At 42.3% G+C, this 24,330-nt stretch overlaps 1 protein-coding gene across 3 annotated transcripts; it reads right to left on the minus strand.

Moving 5' to 3' along the window:
- Positions 1-289: 289 nt before the first annotated feature.
- On the minus strand, positions 290-24,003 carry WDR86 (WD repeat domain 86). Of its 3 annotated transcripts, none has more exons than XM_071734664.1 (7): positions 23,791-23,997; positions 22,937-23,248; positions 20,086-20,227; positions 18,102-18,534; positions 8,333-8,468; positions 3,421-3,524; positions 290-1,841 (listed from the first exon to the last, which is right to left on the minus strand). In XM_071734664.1, the coding sequence occupies exons 2-7, from the start codon at positions 23,097-23,099 to the stop codon at positions 1,623-1,625; spliced, it is 1,197 nt and encodes a 398-aa protein (XP_071590765.1). In that variant the 5' UTR covers positions 23,100-23,248; positions 23,791-23,997; the 3' UTR covers positions 290-1,622. The 3 variants fall into 3 exon arrangements, with proteins under 3 accessions (XP_071590765.1, XP_071590766.1, XP_071590767.1); XM_071734665.1 differs by lacking the exon at positions 23,791-23,997 and adding an exon at positions 23,496-23,626; XM_071734666.1 differs by lacking the exons at positions 290-1,841; positions 3,421-3,524 and adding an exon at positions 5,444-8,204 and having other exon boundaries at positions 23,791-24,003.
- Between the last annotated feature and the right edge of the window lie 327 nt (positions 24,004-24,330).

Consider the following 24,330-nt stretch of genomic DNA (forward strand, 5'->3'; position numbering starts at 1 on the left):
TCTGCTCTTTCCTTTCAGACTGATCCCTCCTTCCTCTGATGGAGGAAACTGAGCTGTGGCAGCCCAAGGCCTGGCAGGAGGCAGGGCAGCTCAGCAGCTCGCCTGACCCCAGCCTCTGCAGTGAGGGAGAGACTGGAAATGTTTCCAGAAGTGTATGTTTTTGTTTGGGTTTGTCGTTTTTTGGTTTTTTTTTTTCTTCTCCCCGCCCATATTCCATTCATTCTTAACTGCTGTGCTGCTGCAGCCAGCCAAATTCTTTCTAAAAGAGAATAAAACAAAAACTAGACAGTTGTCTGTAGATGCCACATGTTTATTAGTCCATTTGGGAAAAAAAAAAAAAAAAAAAAGATTACAGCATTTTTATCTTGCTGTAGTACAGAATAAATAAAGACACAAAAATAAAAACATGTGGTTAGGTATTTTTGTATTGGTTCTACAAAGAGTTATATCTGCAAATAGAAAAATATAAGAACCCTTGTTTGCTCATGGCTCAGTGGTTATCAGAGAGGGATGAACCTGGAAAAAGACTGGGAGAACATCTCTTGAAGTTGCTACTAACAACCTAGCAAACGAAGGACAGTCATAACCTCAACAAGAGGAAAGATACCAAAATTAGAGCACCCAGTAAATCCTCCAGAAAAAACATAAACCCTCCTCTCCCCTGAAAAAAACACAGTTTAAAATTCCCAGTGGATATAAGGAAAACCTTTTCCCCATGAGGACAGCCAAGCATTGGGCCAGGCTGCCCAGGGGAGCTGAGAGGGGACCCTTCAGGAGCCCATCAGGAGTTTCCTATCTGGGGAACCACACCTGGGAGCAAGCAGATGGCTGGACACACAAACTCCTGGCAGCACATGGAAGACACATGAGGCTGTTGATGCTTCATTTGCTGAAGTGTGAGACTGAAAAAGGTTAAAAAAAGAACCCACCAGGTTGTTGGGACCAGGACAGCTCCTGTGCCCTGGCAAACAGCTGACCTTGATACAAAAGGTCAGAGGTTTAGATTTTTCTCCAGCTTATGGTTTGTTGGTTTTTTTTTTAAAAAAAAAAGACAAACAAACCCTAATTTTTGTCCCTCTACTCACAGCTTCCCAGAGAGGTGTCCAGTCTGCTTCAAACTCCTTGTGCTGAGCCACACCATCCTGAGTTAGGTGGTCTGATCAACAAAAAAATGACCCAAGGGTCAGCTGCAAAAGCAGAACTCAGTCATCCTACAAAGCACCTTTCATTTCTGTGTTGGACCAAAGAGAGGCCATGCAAGCAGGCAACAGGAACAGAAAACATTTCTCATTAGACACCAGGCAGGCAGCAGTGTGCAACCCTTCTACGCAGAGGGAACTGAAAACAAGCATTCCTAAGTACAGCTCTTAATTGCACACACAGAAGTACAACACCTGAACCACACTGCAGTCCCTCCTGACCCAGAACTGCTCATCTGAGAGTCCTCTGTGGTGCCAACACCTGAGTCCATCTGACAGTCACAAAGAATCCTGGCTCCTGGAAAAAAAATCCAAGGAAAGCTGTTTCCCATCTCTTTCCAAGTTCTGGTTTACATGGACACAATGGTGCAGAAAACAAAAGGTTCAGCTTTGGTTCATTGATGGAAAGTCTGTCCTGGACAGTCACATTAGTTCCACAGCCTCATGTTCCCCATTTTCTTGCTGTACCATACAGCCAACTTTATTGTTGAAAAGCCGAGAGAGACTTCCCTTCTGAGAGCTCCTGCCCTGGACAGACCTTTCCTTCTTCAAACGCCGCTTATTTCTCTTGCATATTCCCCGGATGTCCCAGATCCTCAGTGTGCCATCGTGGGAAGCTGTGTAGAGCAACTCATTGTGGATCTGGAACAACAAAGCCACATTTAATACCAAACCCTCCAGCTCAGATTCGACACAATCAAACTGTCAAAAATCAGAGCAAACACAGCTTGATCCTCACACTTAAGGCCTGATAGCTCATTGCAAGAGCCAGTATAAATTATCACAAAAGCTGCTGAAGTGGGATGAGACATTACCAAGTCAGGACTCATTTTTCAGCCACTTCACAGAGCCATAAAATATAAACAGCAAGAGTTATTTATAACCTAAACCCGCTAGAAAAGCAACAGGGAACTAAACTCAACATCAGAGTAGGCTGGGAATTTCTGTGCTGGTTTTGAAGATGAAGCTTAAGGAGGCACCAGAATCAGTTGGCAGTGGGAGCTGGCTTCAGGAATGCTTTCCTTCTCACTTCCCTTCTCCTTTTGCAGTAAGTTAGAGGTACAATTCCTCCTTCCAAATTTGTTGTTCTCCCAGACCTGCAGTAATTTAACCTTGATTAAAACCTGTAGTTTTTTGTCCTTAATGAAACATTGAGCTGTTGCTCATGTGTCCAGTTGTCCTTACCCTGCCCTAGAAGCCACCCCTCAGTCTTGATCATCTTCCCCCTCCTGCATCAGTCTGTCCAGCACCAGAGGAGGGTGCCAGCATCCCCCCAGCACTCTGGCTTACATCAGCAGGATTAATCAAAATCTCCATCCTGCACACAGAATTTACTGAGAGCCTGATGCAGGGAGATGTGGATTCTTAAATGCACAAAGCACACAGGAATTCAAACTTCCCCCCCAGGGCTCCTTGCATGATACAGGTCTTTGCATTGCCACCAGAGATTACTAATTCCTCTCCTTTTAACTTTTAAAAGCCAGTATCACTTCTTAGACAATATTCAAGCAATTTTGCAGGCACTTAACTTTGAGAAAAATTTTGAGCCAGTGGCACAGAGTTCCACTTGTCTGGTAGAATGTGGGTCAGACATCGTCACAGAACTTCTTTGTCATCTTTATGCCTTCTTCAACATAGATCCTGATATTTATATATTTATATTTATTTATATAAACATTTCTCTCCAGGATAGCACATGGAGGTCACCACTAGCTCCTCACTAATACCAGTAAGGCTGGTAAGCAGTTGCTGGATTGTTGAGGGGTGCCATGCCCAGAGGGTTAAGAGGATAATGGTATAGATTATTCTGCTTGGATAAGGGAGATTTTTTTGTCTCCCTAAAGCACTGCATACACTTATCATCAGAGTCTTCTAATGGAAGGGGTTCCATGAGCCCAGAGCCCATTCCCCACCCATACACAGGATCAGTTACATCCATCTGATTTCATATGGTTGCTTGTCTAACCTGACCTGAAAAACTTCCAATCACAGAGAAGAGGATTGTCTCCGGGGAGTTGTTCTGTGGTTTCACTTATCCTTATTATTACAGACTCTGTCTAAAATTACAAAACAACTATTAAGGTCTGTTACTTTTTGTCTTTTCCTAGAACAACATCCAACTCAAGCCATAGAACAGCTAGCCACACCAATTCCCACAAAACAACTGAGGGAGCAATCAGAAGTGAGAGATCCCAACAAAGAAACAAAGCCCTTTCCTGACCTGGATGCAGTTGATGATGAACTTGTGTCCTCGGAAGATCTTCTGCAGGACACCACTCCTGGAATTGAAAGCTCTTGCACAGGCATCTCCACTTCCTGTGAACACTGCAACACAACCACACAACACAGCACGGGGCCAAATGTCAGCAGCCACAAAAGAGCAGCCCACTTGAGATGAAAAATTTACCTAGAACTAGTTCACAAAGGAACATGATGTATCACTCTCAGGCTTGATTCTCTTCTCAGTTACAGCAAGTGCAGATAATTCCTTTTTTGCTGACCCCAGCATGCTTGGTTTACTTTCTGTTTTTCACAACACTGAACTGCCATAAGCCTGAAGTTCCGACCTTTCACTCCACACACACTTCAAATATCTTTTTCTGCTCTACTCTTCCACATACATTTCCCCACCTAAACATGCCTCTAATTCTAAGCAGCAATTTATTTTAAGTCTGGTTTTAAGGATTTCCTCAAAGACTTGCATTTGATTTATCATCCTGATTTCCAGGTTTCCACTCAGTACTACAGCACCTTCATCACTTCTACTGCAGGAGAAGCATCTGTACAGGGAAGCTTCAAACCACAGTAAGAGCATTAGCCTCTCTCATACTAATGATATTAATTTGGTTTTAGCTTCATTAAAACATACTGGATTTTCACCCATTTTCACCCATAAGCTTACTAACTGTAGGCATGGCCCTCTCTGTTGAAATACTACAGTTAAATCTCCTGTCCTCAGAGGTGAGCAGCACATGTAGGCTTCTTTATAAAGCAGCTTTATAAATTCTTTCAGTGTGGTGGATTTCTTCAGCTAAATCCTCTAGCTTAGGATCTTTGCAAGCAGCAGAGCCTTTAAGTGGTTCAAAGCCCAGGCTATCATCTCTATTTCAGTACAGCACTGAGCTATTGGAGCATTTTGGCTATAACTCCTGTATTCTGTGTGCTATCTTGTACAGGTGCTACAAGAGTAGGGTTGGAGAGGATTGGAGTTGTTTGTTTTTTTAAGTAAATTGTGGTCAGAGAACTTGGGTGTTCATCAGGTTTCCTTGGGGTATCTTAACATGCTCAAAGAACAAGTTCTCAGCATTGTAGGATCCTCACATCAGATCCCCAGAACTCCTGCACCCAGAAACAGTAAGGCAATTACTAGAATGTATACTTAGCAATCTGCCTGAAAAGGAGCACATTTGAGTGAATTAAGGGTTACCAGCTGTCTTTGTAAACCCTCCCTTTTCCTTCACTTAACCCAAGCTCCTGAAGTTAAATATTTCAGAATTTCCTAGAGTTAAATATTTCAGAACTGCAAAAAGAAATACATTTACTACTCCCTGTATTTCAGGTCTTTGCAAAAGCCACTACCATGAAAGTATTTTTTACAAAACTGAAGTGCCAGAAGAAAACAGATACCTTATCTTTTGGGGGAAGTCAGGCACTGGATTCCTAAAGAGAGGTGAAGAAATTATCATGGCAGTAAATACAGGAATAAAAGAAAGTAGAGCACAAGCTACCTACTGCCATCAGCTTTTCAACTGCACATTAAAGAGCAGGAGGTTGGGTACTTCTGGGGTACACCTTAAAGAAACATCTGGATGTGGAAAATAATTTTATATGGCCTGCTATAGATTCATTTGCCAACACAATCCTGAAAAGCATTACAGCCCATTCTGAAAATAATAATAATGATGTAAAGCAGGGAAGTAGGTAGAGATTCTTTTTCCAGTGAATGGAAATCACTTAATACTACTACACACATGCAGAGAGTAGGAACCAGTTAAGAGCTGTTTTCACTTGCAGCTGTCAGTTTTCTTTAGCTATTGTTAACAGGATTTTGCTTTCCACAGACATCTTTTATGTCTTTTAAACTGTCACTCTAGATCTAGGAAGTTTCTTTGCACCTCTGTGTTCCAAAGGAGAGCTGTTGATCTGTTAGATTTAGCATTTGAATATATGCTTATATATAACACCTGTGAAACAAACAAACAAACAAAAAACCCAAAATCAACCCAAAATGATTAATTTTTATTTTTTACTTAAATTTAATAGACTCTTGGGAGAATAGGTTTTAAAAGTTTCCCTGGAGTTTCTGCAACATGAAAAAATATAAACTGCATTAAATTTTAAATGACTGTGCACATACTACATGAGAGGAATAACCAACATAGTATCATTAAGTAAATTAGATTGAGAACTAGCTTTAATAGTCCCCATGCTATTAATTATATAAGCAGACTGATGAAACTCACTAGAAACTAATTCTGAGGATATACAGCTTATTTCTCAGATCTGTCTGGACTCCCTGTACTCTATAGACACTTTGGGAAAACTTCTATTTTTCCTCTCATTCTTCTACTATATTTTATTTGGCCCATAAACTCTTTGGTGATCACATAGCAAGCAACAGAATGAAGATCTTCTCAGCTGAGATTCTTTCCATGTTCTGGCACTGGTGAAAATGTGACATAAACCATACCAAACATAATTTATATTGAAGTGTTTTGCCCACAGTTTTGAAAGACAGAGAAAGGAAACACAGTGCTGTTCTGTCCCTGATGAACAGCTAGAATTTTAAGCTACAGCAATTGGTAACCAGTGAACAAGCCTTTGATCACTTACCTAACAGGTTTTTCCAATTAGAATTACAATGTATAATACAAGCAATCATAGTATATAAATTCATTTTTAAGGGGAAATGTCCTCTTTCAAGAACTAAAACATGTCTAAATTAAATTCAAACGAGTCCCTGATATTTTCCCATGACATTTTTCTACCCTTCAAGTGGAATAATTCAATTCTCTCTGACAGATTTAGAATTTTGCATTTGATTTAAAATGAGATCTTAAATAACTCTGCGAGTACTTCTTTCACACTATCAGGATGTTCTTCACAGGTCTGACTAAATGCAGCAATATTGCCTGCATTTAAAAAAAAAAAAAAAAAAAAAAAAGTGCTAAGGAAAGATAATATATGTGTATGTCAGTGACAGGGTGGTAGGATGAGGGGGAAGCACTGCAGAGCTGCTGAGGGTGGCATCAGATAATGAAACTTGTGTTCAAGACTAAACTTTGTTTATGATGGGTTTAGAGAGTCTGGGCAAATCCCAACTGGTTGCATGGGAAGCAGGATCAGTGCTGAAAAAATGCAGCTCTGGGGGTCTCATTACAGAAGGAGACAGTCTCTCTCTCCATCTCCCACCCAGACATGGAAATTCCTCACTAGATCAGGCCAACACCAGCTCAGAGCAGTTGGTCTTGATGAATTCAATGTCTGATTTGGTTTCTTTATAATTAAAAGATGGAAAATAACACACACAAAAATTAAATAAAATTTAAAAATCAGTATTTTGTTTGCTAGTGTTGATCCCAGGTTAAAATTTTGGGTTCATTTCCCCCACCCTACCTGCCTCTATCTTTGAGCAATAACAACTCCAGTGTGCACCATAAGCTCAGACACTTTCCCCTTCCATTTCAGCCTTCTAGCTGACTGCAAAAGCTGAAATCAGCATAAATTATAACCTGCAGGTAGGGGAGTGTGGGGTAGTTCTGCAATATAGCTGAGGAGAGCTGTTTATTGTACCTGTCAGTTACAATTAACTATTTTAATGAAGAAAAGTAATGCTGCGGGTCTAATATTGAAAAGAAGACCAAATAAAGGCTTCCTGATTAAAATAAAAATCTGCCTGGGGGCTTGGTTGTATGTTAAGTTTCCAAACTTAATTAAGAAATCAATTCAGTTCCTGGGTTATGAATGTGGTCAGTCAGCCATGTCAAGCATGGTGCTAGAAAATTGCCATTAAACTGTAATTTGCCTGTGCAGGTACAACTCCTCCCTGATGTGTACCATCTTGCATTTGATACCCACTTATCACCATCACAGTGATGATCTGTCAAAAGTGATACCAAGGCCCAAGCAGCAACCACTCACCTGGTGTTACACATGAGTTCCATAGCTGAAGTACAGAAATGAAAATTAGAAAAGTACTGTGAATTTCTAGGTTAGTTCAAGACAGACATTACCATTCCTGTTACCCTGAAGGAGGGAAGTACTTTTTTGGGGGGCAGGTGAAGGCACATTGAGTCTAACACCAGTGGCAGAGTAAGATCAATATGACACACAGAGAGGTGCAGGCTGATAAAACAGAGTTGCAGCCTTGCAACCCAAACCCAGAAATGCATAGATGATGTGCAGAGGGAAAGCCATCCAACAAAGGGATTTAAAGAGGGAGGTTTCATGGTCAAAATATCCTGTTATGCCAACAACAGGCTCTTATGTAAAGACACCACTCTTAACAGGAGTCCTGAGAGCAGCAAAGCTGAGTCCCAAGCACCATTAAGCAAGTGATGCTTGGGTACTGCAGAAAGGTGGTTTGGGGAACAAATACATGAAAGAGGAAGGGAAAAGAACTTGTAGAAAATGAGTGTAGGGGGTAGTCAGAGCCTGAACAGGAAGCCTAAATGTTAGAAAGTAGCAGGAAGCATTTAGGACATGATCCTGGTTTTGGACAGTCCATTACACAGCCTGTGCAAGGTAGAAGAGGCAAGCACAGGGATGCACATCCTCCAACACCACCTCCTCTCCCCAAGTATGCAGCAGGAGCAGACTGACAGACATCAGACTAGCAAGGTTAAACCACAGCTATGCAAACAACCCACAGACAGCTCAGGATTTGAGCCACTTCCCTTGGTAACAGAAATAAAGCAAGTGCCTCTTCATTTGCCAGAACAGGGAGGTGGAAAATGGAGAGAAGATCCAAGCTTCCCACAAGGAGCAGCGCAGCAAAGTTTGACACTGAACATAAACACGGAGGAGCGGAAATAAAAAAAAAAAAAAAAGTGACAATTTCACAAGCCTTCAAAATTATAGTATTCTCTATTAATACTCTTTGATCAAAGACAAACATAGGAAAGGCAACTTACAGATCCCAGCGTGGTATTTCAAAGTGCTAACGCTGTGTTTGTGAGCCTTGTAGGTTTGGATTCTCTCCCCAGTGTCTACCAACCAGCACTTCACTGTCCTGTCTGCGCTGCCTGAATACAAGTGCCGATTCACCAGCTGAAGGGAAGAGAAAAAAACATCAGCAATCACCTCCCAGGCTCCCTCCTGAGTGAACTGCACGGCAGTGACTCACACAAAGTCCTGCTTTCTGACTCAACAGTCTGTTACAAGGAGCAAAAAGAGAAAGAACTACAGCTTGAAAGAGAGGGATGGTGAGCAAAACCCATCTCGCATCCTTCACGACCACATCTCCCGTTGACTTCTGGGCCTTAAAAACAGCTCCCACATTTCAGAAGATTAAAAATTGAGCTCATCTGCTGGTGCAAGCAGGCAGGATTTTAGTGAGTCTAACAACCCTGCTTCCGTAATTAGTTATGGCCTCAAAACAGACCCTGCAGTGTGGCTTCTGCAAAGCATATTTGGTAGGAACGCTTATCAGATTGTAAATTTTAATTGGAACAAGAATTTCAGAACAATGATGAGTGGAAAAAAAAAAAAAAAAAAGTAAGTTGAAAAAAAATCCTACACAACATAAACTAGGGTTCAACACAACTACCCTGCCCCAGGTCAGTATCTGGAAATACTAACTCTTGTTTTAAACTGTTTTGTATCTGCATTTCTGCAAGGTTTTTTAGACCGTGTTACCAAGTTATTAAATAATTAACCATCCTTGCATAAGTTTTTCAACATCTTCAAACAGATTGTCTTCTGCTGTGTTATTTTGAGCATCTCTGCCTATAAAACCTGATAAGAATGCTGCCTCATTACAGCACCCATCCTGCACACTGTGTGAACTCACCAGTGGTAGAGGTTGAGTTTTATTACAGACAGACACAGGGAGAGTGACAGAAGGAAGGATTGCCCCTGGGAAACTGAGAAAGAGAGAAGGAATGAGAGAAAATAACACAGTATAATACTAGCCAGTATATGGCAACAAACTACAAAAAAACTGGCAGCTCAGGTGGGAAATTCTTCACAGTGCAGAGAAATATCTTGCATTCTATGTCCAGTCTATGTCTAGTGAAAAAAACACCCATGGTTCTGTACAGCTCTGACTGCACATTCCCCTGGGCAGAGAACTCCTGACAGCTACAGGCAGGGAAAAGGATGTAGGCAGGGAAAAGGATGCAGGCAAGGAAAAGGATGCAGGCAAGGAAAAGGATGCAGGCAAGGAAAAGGATGCAGGCAGGGTAAAGGATGCAGGCAGACTCAGCCATCACACACTCTCAAGGCAATCCACAGGCTGCAGTTCCAGGTGAGTTTCATGGACTTGCCCCTATCTCTGTGTCAAAAGGATGGAGAAACAGGAGGGAGAACCCTGAGCCCTCAAACAGTTTGCATTAGGAGTAATACCACCTTGTTTGCAATACACACACAGAGCAGAAGGTTCAAATGACCAGCAGAGCACCTTACCCATCTCGGGTATCTCCAGGAAACCAACTGAAGAACAAACAATAAAAACTCACATGATTCTTGCTCTTGGGTGACTTTTAAGGGCCTGGTTCTTCTACCACCTTAGATTATTATAAACTTTCAGCCCTCACTCTTTGCACACTCCGTATGTGTGGGGTTGGAGTGTTTTCCACTCTCCCCCATCTCCACTCCTAGTCCAAAGAGGAATTGCCCCATCCCAACATGCATCATAACTGAGCTTTGTGCAAAAAGAAAAAAAATATTTAGCACATATTACAAGAACAAGAAATAAAAGGAATTTTAAGATACAAAGCACTACACTGATGGGAATATGCTAACCCATGTAAGAAAAGTATGCAGGCAGACCAAGATGATCATTGGACACAGCTCCCACCAGCTCAGTTGCTGCAGCACGTCAGATTTCCTACCAGTAGAACTTGGCCCATGGGACAATCTTCAGAGCTACACACCAGGAGCTTCTTACCACTGTTAACAGTGTCACTTTTAAGCTGCTTTTGCAATGGAATTGACATTAGCAGCACTAGCAACTGAGAGCTATACAGTTAGCCTGGGGAATGTAACCTTTTAACTTCCAGGCTCAACCTGGATGGGTCTAAAGAGCATTGCCACATTGCACCTGCTAATGGAAGTTGATGCTTTGACTGTAGATCCTGCTTAGTAGTTCTTGGCCAACTCACTGGCATTTCTTTTCCAGACATCTTGCTGGCAGCATCAACCCACCCACTGAACAAGGGAAAACACTGTTATAACCTCCTGCAGGTAAACACCACTCTGCATTAATGGTACATTGGATTATGCTGCTTCATTTCTACATTTAAGTGGGTGTACAAATGCTTAAGTGAAACAGAAAACCTGCTACTTGCCTACATTTGCTAATTCTTAGATATACAAATGTGTGAAATGATGTGGGCATATGTAGGTAATTTATAGCACCAGCATCACAAGAGCCACAAAAGCTTCCGACACCCAGAGATCTCTCGGGATGGTCAGCACACCAACCAACTTCATTACATTCAAAGCCTCCATGCTACCCAGGCTGCCCCATTTTATACTTTTAGGCACTTTCCTGCCCCTCATCAGTGAGCACAGTAGCAAAGGATTCTCAGCCTTGCATGGAGACAGAAACACTAACAGGTTAAACAATCTTTTGCATTCTACAGACTCTGCCTGCAGCACAGCTGAGAGCAAAACCCAGTGCAGGCTCTGACTGCCACACAGCCTCTCATTTCCAGGGTATTTTTAAAATACACAGCACGAAATAGCTATTAGTGGAGAAGGCCATCAAGAGCTATCAGCTCAGGCTGAAGTTGTGAATCAGATGTGCCTTTAGTGGTATGATTCAGCCATCATCTCATCTAAATTGATGCAGGTATCTACAGCTAAGAGAGCCCTTAGAGTCACTGCAGTCTAGGGCACAATTCATCTCATCCTAAGACAGATGCCTGGAAGAGATCACATCTTAAAACTCACAGTTTCTCCCCCCTGACAAGAACAACCTTCTCAGCTGCAGCCAATTTAGGTGAGATGATTCCTCCTTCACTTGACTAAGAACAGGTTTAGTTTACAACTCCAGCCTAAGCAACAACATTTCAGATATCTATATTTAATCAAAATCATCATCATCATCTTGTTCCCCTAGACAAAGAATCTTAAAAGCAGGTACCATGCTGTGTAATATAAAATAAATACCTCCCCTACTATACATATGGGGAACCATGGTATAATGCAACTGAAGCCCATACAAAAAAGGACTTGGAAGTTATAGCATCCTAACTTTTGGCTGCCCAAATCTCAAAGTGCAGCCCTGATTTGGGAGGCTGATCCAGGCTGCAACCATCCTTTTCTACAATGCACAAGAAGCATTATGTGCTCTGGGGCAGTCGTGACAAGCAACCATGCACAGTATTCCTGAAAAATGGTCAAGAGAGTATTTGAAACCAGACAGGATTCTCTCTGAGAAGAGCAAGCCAGAGGCACCAACCCAATCTGACCCATGCCAAATCAGTATTTTTATTTCAGAGCCTTCTTTCAGAGATTGCACTCAAAGGGTGTGGTTATGCACCACCAAGGCAGACACAGCATCTTCCACTCTAATTCACCAAGTTGGACACTGTGCAAATGCCCTCATGTTGGCTGGGCACAAGCCACCTTTGGGGTGGAAGCAGTGGAGGTCTTAGGGTCAGCCAGCAGCACAGCTCCTTGGCTCTGGTCAACATTTTTCTTAAGTCATGACTGAACTGAAAAATATTTTAAAAGTCCAAGGAAGAGGTAGTGTTCCCCTCTCCACTTCCAGACAGGTCCCCAAAGCACTGATTTCTAGTTAGGTCACTTTCTGCTGACTCTGCCTCTAGGACTCTTATAACCCTCCTTGTGCAGACTTTTCTTCCCCCATCCTGCTCTTACAGGACTCTCAAAACGGGTTCAAATCTCCTTGGCCTGCAGAGGCCATTTAATCCATCCAGATCTGCCAGCTGGGTTACACTACTGGGCAAAACAGATGCCTTGGGTTAGACAGTGCCACAGACACATCAGGCTCAGCAGATCTTCAGATCTTGCCCCTCTTGAGAGAGGGACAAAGTATATTGACATCTTCACCAAATTGTGAGGTTATGCTGCAGCTTCAATGGGAGCTGAGCCTCCTTGCAGCTAAGACTGGCACCTATGTTTGTGCATGTGCATCCAGGTACAGTCATTTTCAACAAATATTTGTGGGACAAATCCCCAGGTCTATTACCTTTAGGCTTTTCCAAACCTTTAGCCAATATCCTAGGTCCCAGTCCTATTCTTATTAGAGAATTTAATTTTCTTATGACTTAGAAGGAAAAACGTAAAATTTCACTTAACAGATTTTTCAGATATACCCAGGTCTGTCAATTCTTACTTTAAAAATTGTCAGTAGAAACACTTCCATATTCTAATCTGCAACTGCCTGGAGCAGCAGTGGTATTTTCAAAGCTGTATCTTCCTTGGCTGGCTTTTGAGCATTTAGTTCACTTTGGCTACCTGCCCAACAAAGCTCCTGACAATGGAAAGCATGGCAAGGAAAAGACACATGTAGTACAGAACACAACACAGACCAGATTTACAGCTCATATATTAATGAGCTGAGTGGACATTTCAAACTTGAGTAGCTTCAAATTAATTAAAAACCTGATGACAGTCAGATGCTTTCTTCTAAAGCCTCAGCTACACAGCACAAAATCACTGCACTGATCCCTGTAATTTTGGACTGTTCATTTTTCTCATTACTCTGAGGGGCTTTGCTTTGAACCAGATGAAACACTGAGACACATGAATGGAGCAAATTTGTCTTAATCCTGGGGCCAAAGTACTGGAGATTCCATGAAAAAGTCATTCAGACCTGCTTGTGAGTAGTAAAATGAGCAACAGCAGCAAAGCACAGGTTGTTAATGCTGAAGTAGTTACAGATTACACTATTTATGCAATCCTAACTTTGGCTGCAGCCTCCAGACATCAGAGTGAATAAAACCCCTAAAACTATCACATCTATGGATCCTCTCTCCAGACAATCACAATCCCCTTTCTCCACAAGCTTGGCTGAACTGAATATATGCAGCAGCTTAGGACAGTTCAAATGTGTATGAATGCCAAGAAATCTGCACAAGAGCTGCTTAGCAGGTATTTCAACCTTATAGGAACAGGCTTTGCTCTCCCAGTTAATCTTTGCTATTAGAAACAATTTAACTCTCATCCAAGGAGAGGCAATTGGCTCTCCAAACAGTTTTGGACACATCCTTTTTGAAGGTCATGGAAGTCAGACTGGCTCCCAGGAACGTCCTACAACCACATGCCCCATTACATTGTTCTTCACACAGGGTTCAGGATTCCTACAATCTGCCAGCAGGGTCTTCTGTCCACAGCCACTTCTAAGTTAAAAATCAGCAACTTGGACCAATCTCAAGTTACAACTATGTAAGCCTTAGGCTGACTTAGACTTTTAGGATCCCATTCAAAACCACATTCATTTTTATGAGCCAACAAACTCCCCGTGGGCAAGAAATTGTTTGTTGTTTTGATTTTTTTTTTTCCTAAGAATTCATGTAGAGTGAGCTCTCTGCTTTAGCTGCTAGAGAACGTTCATCAACTTTTTTACTGCAGAGCAAAGCAATGGTCCCAGAAACATCAAGAAGGGTTGAGGTGGAAGAGACCTCTGGAGGTCATCTGGTCCACTCCTGTTGCTCAAGCAGTGCTGGCCATTCAGACACCTTGGATTATCTCCAAGAATGGAGATTTCACAACTTTTCTGGGCAACCTCTGCTAGTGCTCAGTCACCTCCATAGTAAAGAGGGTGTTGCTTGATGTTTGGAGGGAACATCCTGTGTATCAGTTTGTGCAGGTTCTTTTCTACAGTTGTTGTGCAAATTCATATTCCTCTAATTCACATCTCCATCCTCTGGTGAATTATGCAAGAAATACAAACAGAAATTACAAAAAATGCATGCACTTAACTTAAAAGATGTGACAAGAAAAAAAATCTGTCCCAGTGATCACAACAGTTAAGTGTACAAACAGAGTTCAGACAACAGCTTTGCTCAAAGCATTCTTCTAGTCAGCTTTAAAAGGCAACTAAAGGGAATGGTCCAAACAAAGGATCTTTTGCAGTAAAACCAGAAGTAAGTCCTTGCCCACCCATGTTCATTTAAAACTCCTTTTGTAAGAAAAGCTTTCTTGCAAGAATGTTTGCTATACAATGCAAGCTAAATTCCAAGCTGGATCATTTCTCTCTGCCAGCTTTTGGCAGCACACTTTTGATAAATATTGAGGCAGAACAATCAGCAAAAGACAAAGCAATTCTTGTGAACAGTTTGCAAAACTACTTTGGAGACATTCAGAAAAGCACACACAATTAAAATATCTAAGTCAGGGTTATGCAGCCTATTGCAGGCAGTCACATTAACAAAAATGCATGTTTGATTATTAGTTGCAAATACTGGTCTTGAGCTGGGCCTGAAGTTCTTAAGTGAAAGAACTTCTGTGAGCTGTGTGATTAGTCAGCCCACCCTTGCATTTTCCCATCACTTTCTATAAAAAATCATCATTGGCTCTTTTATGAAGAGGGAGCACTCACAGCTGCTGTCCCCTGCCTGCCAAGCTATCAATGCACTGCAGGAGAAATGAAGTGAAGAGTTCTGGCTGCTCCACTGCTGGTTACCTTGCCTGACCATGGGAGTGAAGGACTCAAAGCCACCAAAGCCACCTGGCATGCACATGGTTCCCACTGAAGGCAGAAAATTTCCTGGCAAAACCTTGGAAGAAGAGCTGCATTAGAAGAACAGCAGAATTGCTCAGAGAGTGGATCCATGCAATCATTTCAGCTGGTAAATCACCTGCAAGACACTGTCCTGGGGACAGCAGGAAAAGCCCTGGGGAATACCTGAGCATCTCACCCTCTCCACTCCACTCTCTGGGGTGCTCTAAGGACAGGGGGAAAGGAAAACCTAAAAGCTGACCAGTGCTTCCCATTCTGCCCCCTGCAAGATTAAAGTATCTTTCAGGCTCCTCTCACTTATTCTGGCACCAACACCTAAAGGACCTTAGAGCAAGTGAGGAACATTCAGGATCTGTACGTGCCTGGGGCATCACATGCCAGCACTGAAGGAAAGAAAGTGGAAAACATGGGTGTGCTTTATGGATATCTACCCAGAAATCCTCCTTCAAGAAACTCCAGGAATTTCTATTCAGTGCTATAGCAACACTATTGGTATTTACTGGAAAGTAAAGGGAAATGACTGAAATAGCCCAGATGTAATTTGCAGCAGTTTAGAACACCCTGGGCCATTCCCATTAATAACAATACTTTTTAATGTTGAGGAAAATATGGTCTCAATATTGAAGTTTTTTTTCCTGATCTTTGTCCAGCATGAGAGATCACACTGAGCATTTCTCAAACTTTTTGAAAGGTCAATCTCCTAGGGATCATCATTTGAATAAATAAAATGAAAATAAGTCTTTATTTTTTTCCCACTTTATTCTCTCCACAAAAGCATTATATCACCCAGAGAACAGGTAACTACCTTTAATTGCTGGTAACAACTCAGCTCCTCCAGGACAGAGGAGAGAAAATCTAGTGTAATTAGCAGCTGACTTGGGCCCTGAAGAAAATTAACTTTTGTCAACAATTAAAACTGTTTTTTGGCTTCTATGAGCAACTCACAACTACCAAGTCCTTCCTGACCCACAGTTTGAAAAATACCAACTCAACTCACGGCCAGAGATTCCAACACTGTCACCAAGAAACCCTAGGCAAAAAAAAGGGCTCCAAGAGATTTTTGAGAAGAAAACAAAAATTAAAAAAAAATTAAACACCTCTATTCAGGAAGTTTCCCTTCTGTTGTAACATCTTTGTATGGATTCTGGTGATTGAGCCCTCTCTAAAAGAATGAAAATACCATGTGGGCTGTGCTGAGAGGCAGCCAAGTGGAACAGAAGGGCTTGTGTTGAACCCAGTAAGAGAGAGGGAGGAATTAGGAAAGATCAACAGCCTAAAGCTATTCAACAGCAGTACAGTGACTGCTTAAGCTGGGATAAGTTTTAGAGGCCTAGAAACAAGATGCTCTCTGTGGGCCCAGGATGTACCTCAGCTGGACTTTCCCAGCTTCAAACATCAACTGGTGATGAGAGAAGTGAGGGGCTACCAGTTAATCACAGCTAGAAGAAGATTTGGCCAGGACTGTTGCCAACAACAGAGTCTTGGCAGAAGTAGTCTTGTGTACTTTGAATTGTTCAGGTTTTTTCAAATAGACGTGTTGGGTTTGCTTTTCTTCTCCCCTACAAGAAGTTCTGTTTGTTTAAAGCCATTGTTTAGCTCGGTGCTCACAAGGGGAGCAGCACTGCTCATTCTTGAGCATTCAAAGAGTGTAATTGAATTTCCCAGGCTTCTGGGAAAGGGTAGAGCCAGTTTTTTGTAACAGTTTTAGCAAGAACCCAATTAAATTAAAGCAAGCTCTGTTGTTGCCAATCTGTGTCTTGGAGAAGAGTTGCAATTAAACAGCAAAAACATAGCCTGACACCAGGAACAGCAACAGTTACCTGAACATCCTCAAAACACATTACCACAGTGTCAGAAAAAGAAGCTTGAACACTGAAAATCTAGTCAAGCAAGACAAACATCACTCCAGGGCAACAGGATTCTGTGTGGGTTTTTTCTTTGCTAAACTGAAGGAAAATAGAATTCCTTCAGTGCTATCAGGTTTTTAGTCTATTAGTGCCAGCTGTGACTGCCTTCTTTAGAAACATGGGCAACATTTATTAAATAGCTATTAAAAATATATACTGTAGCCTCTGTAAAGGAAAAGCACTTATGGATGACAAACAAGAAAAGTAGTGAGAAAAACTATTGTTATTAACTTCAGCCAGACACAAACATTTATAAACATTTAAGGTTTCCTGACCTGAAACTAAGTTGCAGACCATCATATATCTTCTTTAAATGTACCATTAACATTTTCTGGTGGATAATGGAATGTACAGAAGAGTGCTTGTGCAACAGAACCTCTTTTTCTTCATCTGCCTAACCTCCTTCTCTCCACAGCAGTAGTAACAAACCTGGCAGCATTCACCAGAAAAGTATTGCAAGGAGAAGGACAGGGTATAGCTTTTCAGATCACATTAAACTCTTTCCCCTTCCTCCTTCGCCATCTCCCGATTTCTCTCTCCCATGCTCTACTTCTCTTTCCCATTTTCCATGCCTGTTTTCTTGCCTTGGCCATCTTTTTCTCCCTGTCTTTTCTCAAATCATGCCTGCATGGTTTTTAAAGCAGGATTTCTTTCAGCTTTACACTTTCCTATTATCTTTTGCCCACAATTTTGGTTTAGGTTTTAGTGTTGTTACTTTTTAAGTTATCTGGTTTACTCTGATTTTTTCCCCTGGCCTTTTCAAGTTATCAGACTTCAGGTTTGTTTACTTGTTCAGGTTATTTTTATTCCAAGTATGGTGATCTGCTGTTCATAATTCTACTCCCAGCAAACCTACACTTCAAGACCAAGGAGGATGTAAAGAGATACTGAGCTAGAAGCTTGACGAGGACAGCCACTAGAAGCCAAGAGGACAGCAGAGAGTGTTATAGGGAAAGAGGATTTGTCTCAAGACCACAGAGCACTGTTATTTTGTTATTAGAGGAATGTCTGCACTTACCACTTATAACCCCAGAAGAGCTTCTTTAGGAAGGAAAAGACAACTGAGACCCACGTGAGTTAGGACATGGATGCCCCTCTTTATGAAGCCTCTGTTCTTACCTCTAGGCAAATTACTGATCCTTGATGCTCTTTGAACACTTTCAGCTGCTCACCAGTGACAATATTCCACGTTCGGATGGTATAATCCGTGCTGCCAGAAAACAGCTCCCTGTTTGGTGCATCAAGTATAAGGCATAAGACAGCCCCAGTGTGTCCCAGCAGAGTCTGGTAACAGCGCCCACTGGACACCCACCAGACCTTAACAGTGCAGTCTGTGCTACCTGTCACCAGGAGGTCCCTGCTCATTTTCTCTGCCTCCTCCTCTACCTCCTCCTCCTCTTCAAGAACATCCCTGGAGGAATAGTGAGCAAGAGTCAGGACACAGTTCCGATGGCCTCTGAATTCCTGGATTTGTTTCTCCTTGTCCACACTCCAACACCGGGCTGTTCTGTCATAGGAGCCACTGAAGAGATAGTCTTTGGCAACCAGGATCCTGAAAAAAAATAAAATTTGCATGTATGAAGAGTGTAATTATTTTTACATAATCATTTTTTGCCACAATTTCAATGCCAAGAATCCTGGAGTTAGAAACAGTGGTGTGAACACAACATATACAGCCACAATTCAGCATCACTATATAATACACATTATTTATTTATTATTTATTATTTATTTATTTATTTATTTTATTATTTATTTATTTTATTATTTATTTATTATTTATTTATTATCCATTTTTTTTTCTTAAAAAAACCCACTATCCTGCTTCTACTTTTAAAATTGGAACCCCTACTCAGGTACATCAATATCAACATTTCTATGTAATAGCACAGTAACTTTGGGCATTTGTGTTTTTCTGAAATCTTGGCCAGCAGCACACTTACATACTTTCTGTAAGTTATATAAATACTGGCTAGGAGTTCTTTGTGTTTGTTTTGTTTTGTTTTTTAAACTATTTATTAGTATTTCTTTGCAAATAATAATTTACAAACTGACCTATGAAAACAGCTTGGAATTAAAATAACAACAACAACAAAATGCATTCCAGGAACCTGAACTGCATCTGACAGTGTATAGTGTATCATCTTCCCATCATCAGAGAGAGTGCACTTAATTTCACTTTTCTTAGGATCATAAAAAAGGTAGAGCAAGAGCATCCCACTTACCAGATAACTGAAAAGCAAACCAGAGATTACAGCTCAAGAATTCTATTTACTGGGCCCTCAAAAAAACACATTGTAGCTGCACAAACATAAAACAACAGAAAATTTTGTACAGTTCCTATTTCCAAACCAGAGGCAGGGAACATCATTACCTGTCATCTTTGTCAGTTGAGTTTGGTAGTCTGGAACCTTTCAAGCTGGCAACAAAGCCATATGAATAGGGAACACATTTCCCATTTGCTGACTCAAGCAAAAATCAGTCCAGTGCCAAAATACAGAGAGAGCCAGCCTTTCTAACTATTTACAGAATCTAGCTACACATCATTATGTGTTTTGAGTTAAGGAACAAAAAAAAAAAAAAAAAACAAAAAACAACCCACCTACCAAAAAAGAAATGAAAAAAACAAAACCAAAAAAACCCAACAAACTGACTGCTCTATTTGTCATTAATTAAATCCAGTACAACTAAAAAGAAACACTTCAACTCAACAGGCCAAGCAGTCATGGACAGTTTAAACTCCATTTGCACAAACTGGAATAATAATTCCAGAAAAAACGCTGACTTTATCCCTCTTACTGACACAATGGCTTGACGTGATGTTTTTACATCTATTTATCAGAAGCATCTGTTATCAATTGAGTAGTTTCTTCTGGAATTTCATTCCTAGCCCTGGATCCAATTCTCCTGCTGTGTGCCTTTCATTTCTCTCCTATCTGCTGTCTATGGATGTGTCAGCACTGTTGCTAAGAAAACTAATTATTACAGCACAGAACACGTGTAGAAGGAACTCAAGGGTTTACAAAAACCATTTTCTTAGTGTAGGAATGGGGAATTGCAGTAAAATGACATGGACAGAAGGGAAGAACTCCAGGGAACCAACCTGTTAACAATTGATGTGTGTCCTCTGTAAATGGCCAGGCACTGACCTGTCACCACATCCCATTTTCGAATGGTGTGATCTGCACTACAGGTGAAGGCAGCCTCATTTTCTAAGTGGCAAAAGGTGATGTAACTTTCATGTCCTAGGAACAGCAAAGGAAATAAATTCCATCACTCTGCATGCAAGCAGGGCAGAGGAATCAAGTTCTTCCCCTGAACGAAAAGAAAAATGCAATAAATAACTGGACTGAAACTCTAGTTTTATATGCACCACCATGTTCTGCACATTTAAGGATTTGTATAAGACACAGCATTATTAACTAACAGCAGAAAACTCTGCTTCACTGATGTAACAATTAAGTGAAAGACTAAACCAGTACAGTTCCCTCAATCAGGAAGATCAAACAGCATTATAAAAATATTAATGAGCTAAATTATTATCAGTAGAATAAAACTCTGACTACTGAAGTTTAAAACCACTAAGAAATAGACTTTTTTTTTCCTTTTTTTTAAATAAAGAAATATTTTGCTTCCTTCTTCCAAAGTCAGGAAAAGACTGAATTTCAACTCAGACCATTGATTGTAAGCTCTAACAAACAGCTCTAAATTAAAGCACAGAACTATAAAAAATGGAAGCAACACGAGACTTACCAGCAAGTTTAGTTTCACTGTCCAAGCAGAATGAAAAGCAAACAAAACAACATACGTAGTAAAAAGTCTGCTAGTACTTTCCCCATTATGGCTAAGAACATGAATAAAAATCAATTTTCAAAATTTTAATACACCTTTAAATAAGTTACATAGAAAGAAAGAATAATAGCACAATTATTTATACAGTATCCAGAGTATATCTGGATTCTATAGTTAAAATAAAAATATACATAACTGTTATTCTAAAAATTTCATGCTGGAAAAACTGGGTAATGCTAGCAAAGGGGAATCAATATTAAACCTTCAGCTTTTGTTGTTCCTTAGCAAGTTGTGACATTTCTCCATGGCATTATCAAATGTACTGCATTTTAAAAGCATGTTGGTATTCAAGCCCCAGCTTTTTCCAAGATCTCTTGCATGAAATTGCTGTCATCTATCTAATCACAGGGATTATATTATCTTGCAATCTTCTGCTGTAATTATTTAGACTGTAATCTTTCAAGAGCAGAACTCTTACCTTTTAAGTAACCATCACAACAGAGCCCCAGACTTTGGTTGTAACTGGTGGGCCCTGCTGTGATTTAAATAACACTACCCTTGCAGGAGAAAAGAAAAAATATAAGAAGGACAAATGTGATTAAAGAGAAACAGATGGACAGACAAAGTTATGAGAAATACAGAATCATGTTGTAGAATAAAGAAATGGTAAAAGAACTGAGGGAAAGCAGACTGCCCAGTAAAACACTTTGTTTCACTGACCTTAAAAAAACAGATTTTACTACAACTCCTGCAGTTCAAAAGCCTTGTTGTAGTTGAAAAGCAAAGCAGAATCCACGTTACAAGCACAAATCTTGTTTCCTCTTAAGCAAATTCACCAGATGCCAAAAATCAAACAGCTCATCAGGGCTATTAGCAAACCTATACACATCCTCACATTTCTGTGAAAACTTTTTGCAAAGCAGCTTAAATGGGACAGGGTTTTCCTCACAGAAATTCTCCCCGAGAAGATCAAAAAGTATCTTGGTTCCTGCATCGAAGTCTGTCAGTGAGATTGTAACCATCAATAATACTCCAGCCACACAAAAGGTGATAAAAACACCCCGTGGCAGGTCTGGTGCTGGTCTGGTCAAAAGCAGCCACCAGAAAAGGCTGCTGGTTACGTTGTGGTAGAAGCTGTGTTACAGATACGGGTTTATCAGTAATTATAGTTTGTACAATACAAATTTACACAACAACTGTGTGCACGCATAAATACAGCACACATACAATTACCTGATACAGTTGTCAGCTCACAAACCACCCAGCCAACCTTTAGTTTACCCCAAACACTAGCAGTACACAGCCAGATTCTGAATATTACCCAGTGCATTCCTCCTTCTAGTTAAAAGCTAATTAGCACTTTAAAGGGATTTCTAAGCCTAAAGCAAATGCAGTGATTTTTCCAGGAGGCAGAACCATGGCAGGAAGTGGGGGAAACAGATATACTTCATAGTTAAAATACTCCATAGTTAAAAACAAACAAGCAAAAAAACCAACAACAAAAAGTCACAGCAATGTGATTTCTTCTTTGGAAGAGAAGAGGATTAGAAATTCAAAATTTAAGACTTTTTTTTTCCATATGAAGAGATGTGATTGAATGAGAATACAAATATCTTTAGTCCATATCTGACTCCTGCATGACTGCACTTTTTACAGAGTTTCCCTCTTCTTTTAAATTATTGAGATGCTGGTCTGAGCATAATAAATTTTGTTTAAAATGCAAAAGCAATTTAAAATTTAAAAGCCCTGCAATTAACATTTCTCTTTGTCAAATGTGGGGGGAAATAACCTATTTAGCAAGGTTTCTTTCTAGATTTCTTGGTCAAGAGGCTTTATGTAAAGATTGTCTGGAAAATCCGATGATAAAAAAAAAAAAAAAAAGTAAAGAGAGACATAGAGGGCTTCTAGAAAGAGACATAAATTACTGCAGTGTTCCACACCCCGAGATAACAGGATCCATGCTTTCAGAAGAGCTGGTAAACTGTTTTCGGATGCAACACCTTCTGATTAACATTCCTGTAACAAATACTCAAAAAAACCCTCACAAACCTAGCATGAACTTGGCTGCCCAGCAGGCTGCGGGGTCTGAGAGACTGGAACACGCTGTGTGGCCTGTGCCATGCTTTGGGCTCAACCAAGCAGACGAAAAGAAGCTATTGTACCTTGGAAGTGGCCATGGCACTGGCTGTCGGCAGTGCTCCAGAGCCGGGCAGTGCCATCCTCACTACCCGTGAGCAGGCGCTGCCCGTCGGGGCTGAGGCTCAGCCAGTTGATGCCTCCTTGGTGATCTGTGCAGACCTTCACGGCTGAGCCACTGTTCCCCATCCCGGTGTTCCCGGCGAAGGCAGAGGGAGGCTGCGGGACAGATCACAGGCGCTCTGCAACCCCCAGACCGTGCTCTGGGCCTCCAGCCGTCTCCCACCGATCAACTTCATCCATTAACCCAACTCCGAAAAATCATCAGCAGGGTGGTCCTGCAGAGGGACACAGAGGAGGATGAGGAAGGCACGTTAAATCATTTTATCTCCTCCGTGGATACATCATTTCTCAGTTTGGGGGCCGGGGGGGGGGGGAGGATGAAGCCACTGAGAGCTTCTTTCTCCGCAGGAGCTGTGGAAGATGGCCTTTCAACCACACGCTCACTGCTGCGGCTTCTCCATGGGCACAGAGCCACTTCCAGACCCTTGGAGAGGACCCAGCATGGTCTGAGTGCTGCCGTACCGCTACCCGCTGCCCCGCTCCCAAGCTGCTGCCGCCGCTCTGCTGCTGCTCCTGCTGCTGCTTGAGCAATTCCAAGGGTAACTCAGAGCACGCCGAAGAGTCGACGCCTCCCCGAAAGGGAAGCCCAACCTCGGGCGGCCCTCATCGCCCCAAGGGGCCGCCTGCCCCCTCCCCCGGCCGCCGCGGGATCACCTCAGCGGCCCCCAGCCCTCCCCGCCCCGCGGCTGCCGCCATCCCTCCCACATCCCCCCACCCCCCAATCCCTCCGGCATCTCCGCCCTCGGCATTTACTCACCGCCCCGGACACGGCCCCGGGTGGAGGTGCGGGGCTCGTCTCCGGTGGAACGATCCCGCACTCACCCTCTGGGGAGGGGGAACCTCATCCTGCCGGGGGAGGGGGCCGGGCCGAGCGCGGGTTCCCCCCTCCTGCCGCCGCCGCCCCTGCTGCCGGGCCGAAGCGGGTTCCCCGCAGCTGCCGTGCCCCTCTCAGGCGACCTCGGGGCGGTTCCAAACCCCCAGCGCCGGCCCTCCTTCCATTACCTCCCCCTCCACGTTAAAGCCTCTTCCAACCCCGGCAGCCCCCTCCCCGGGGCGGGCAGCCGAGGCCTCCCCCCCCTGCCCGCGCCGCTTCCTCGGTGCTACCGCTCCCCCCACCTTGTCCTCCCGGGAGGAGCCCCGCAGCTCTGCCCCTCCGGGACGTTCTCTCCCCCGCAGCAGCCCCCCCTGGGCAGGGTAAAGAGGCAGCACCCCCCACGCACCCCTCCAGCCGCCCGCCTCCCCACTGCTGAAGCCGCCCCTGAACTCACTTGAGTCAGAGGGGGGGAAGCATTGAGGG

This window comes from Heliangelus exortis, chromosome 2 (assembly GCF_036169615.1).
Source record: "Heliangelus exortis chromosome 2, bHelExo1.hap1, whole genome shotgun sequence".
NCBI classification, from domain to species: Eukaryota; Metazoa; Chordata; class Aves; order Apodiformes; family Trochilidae; genus Heliangelus; species Heliangelus exortis.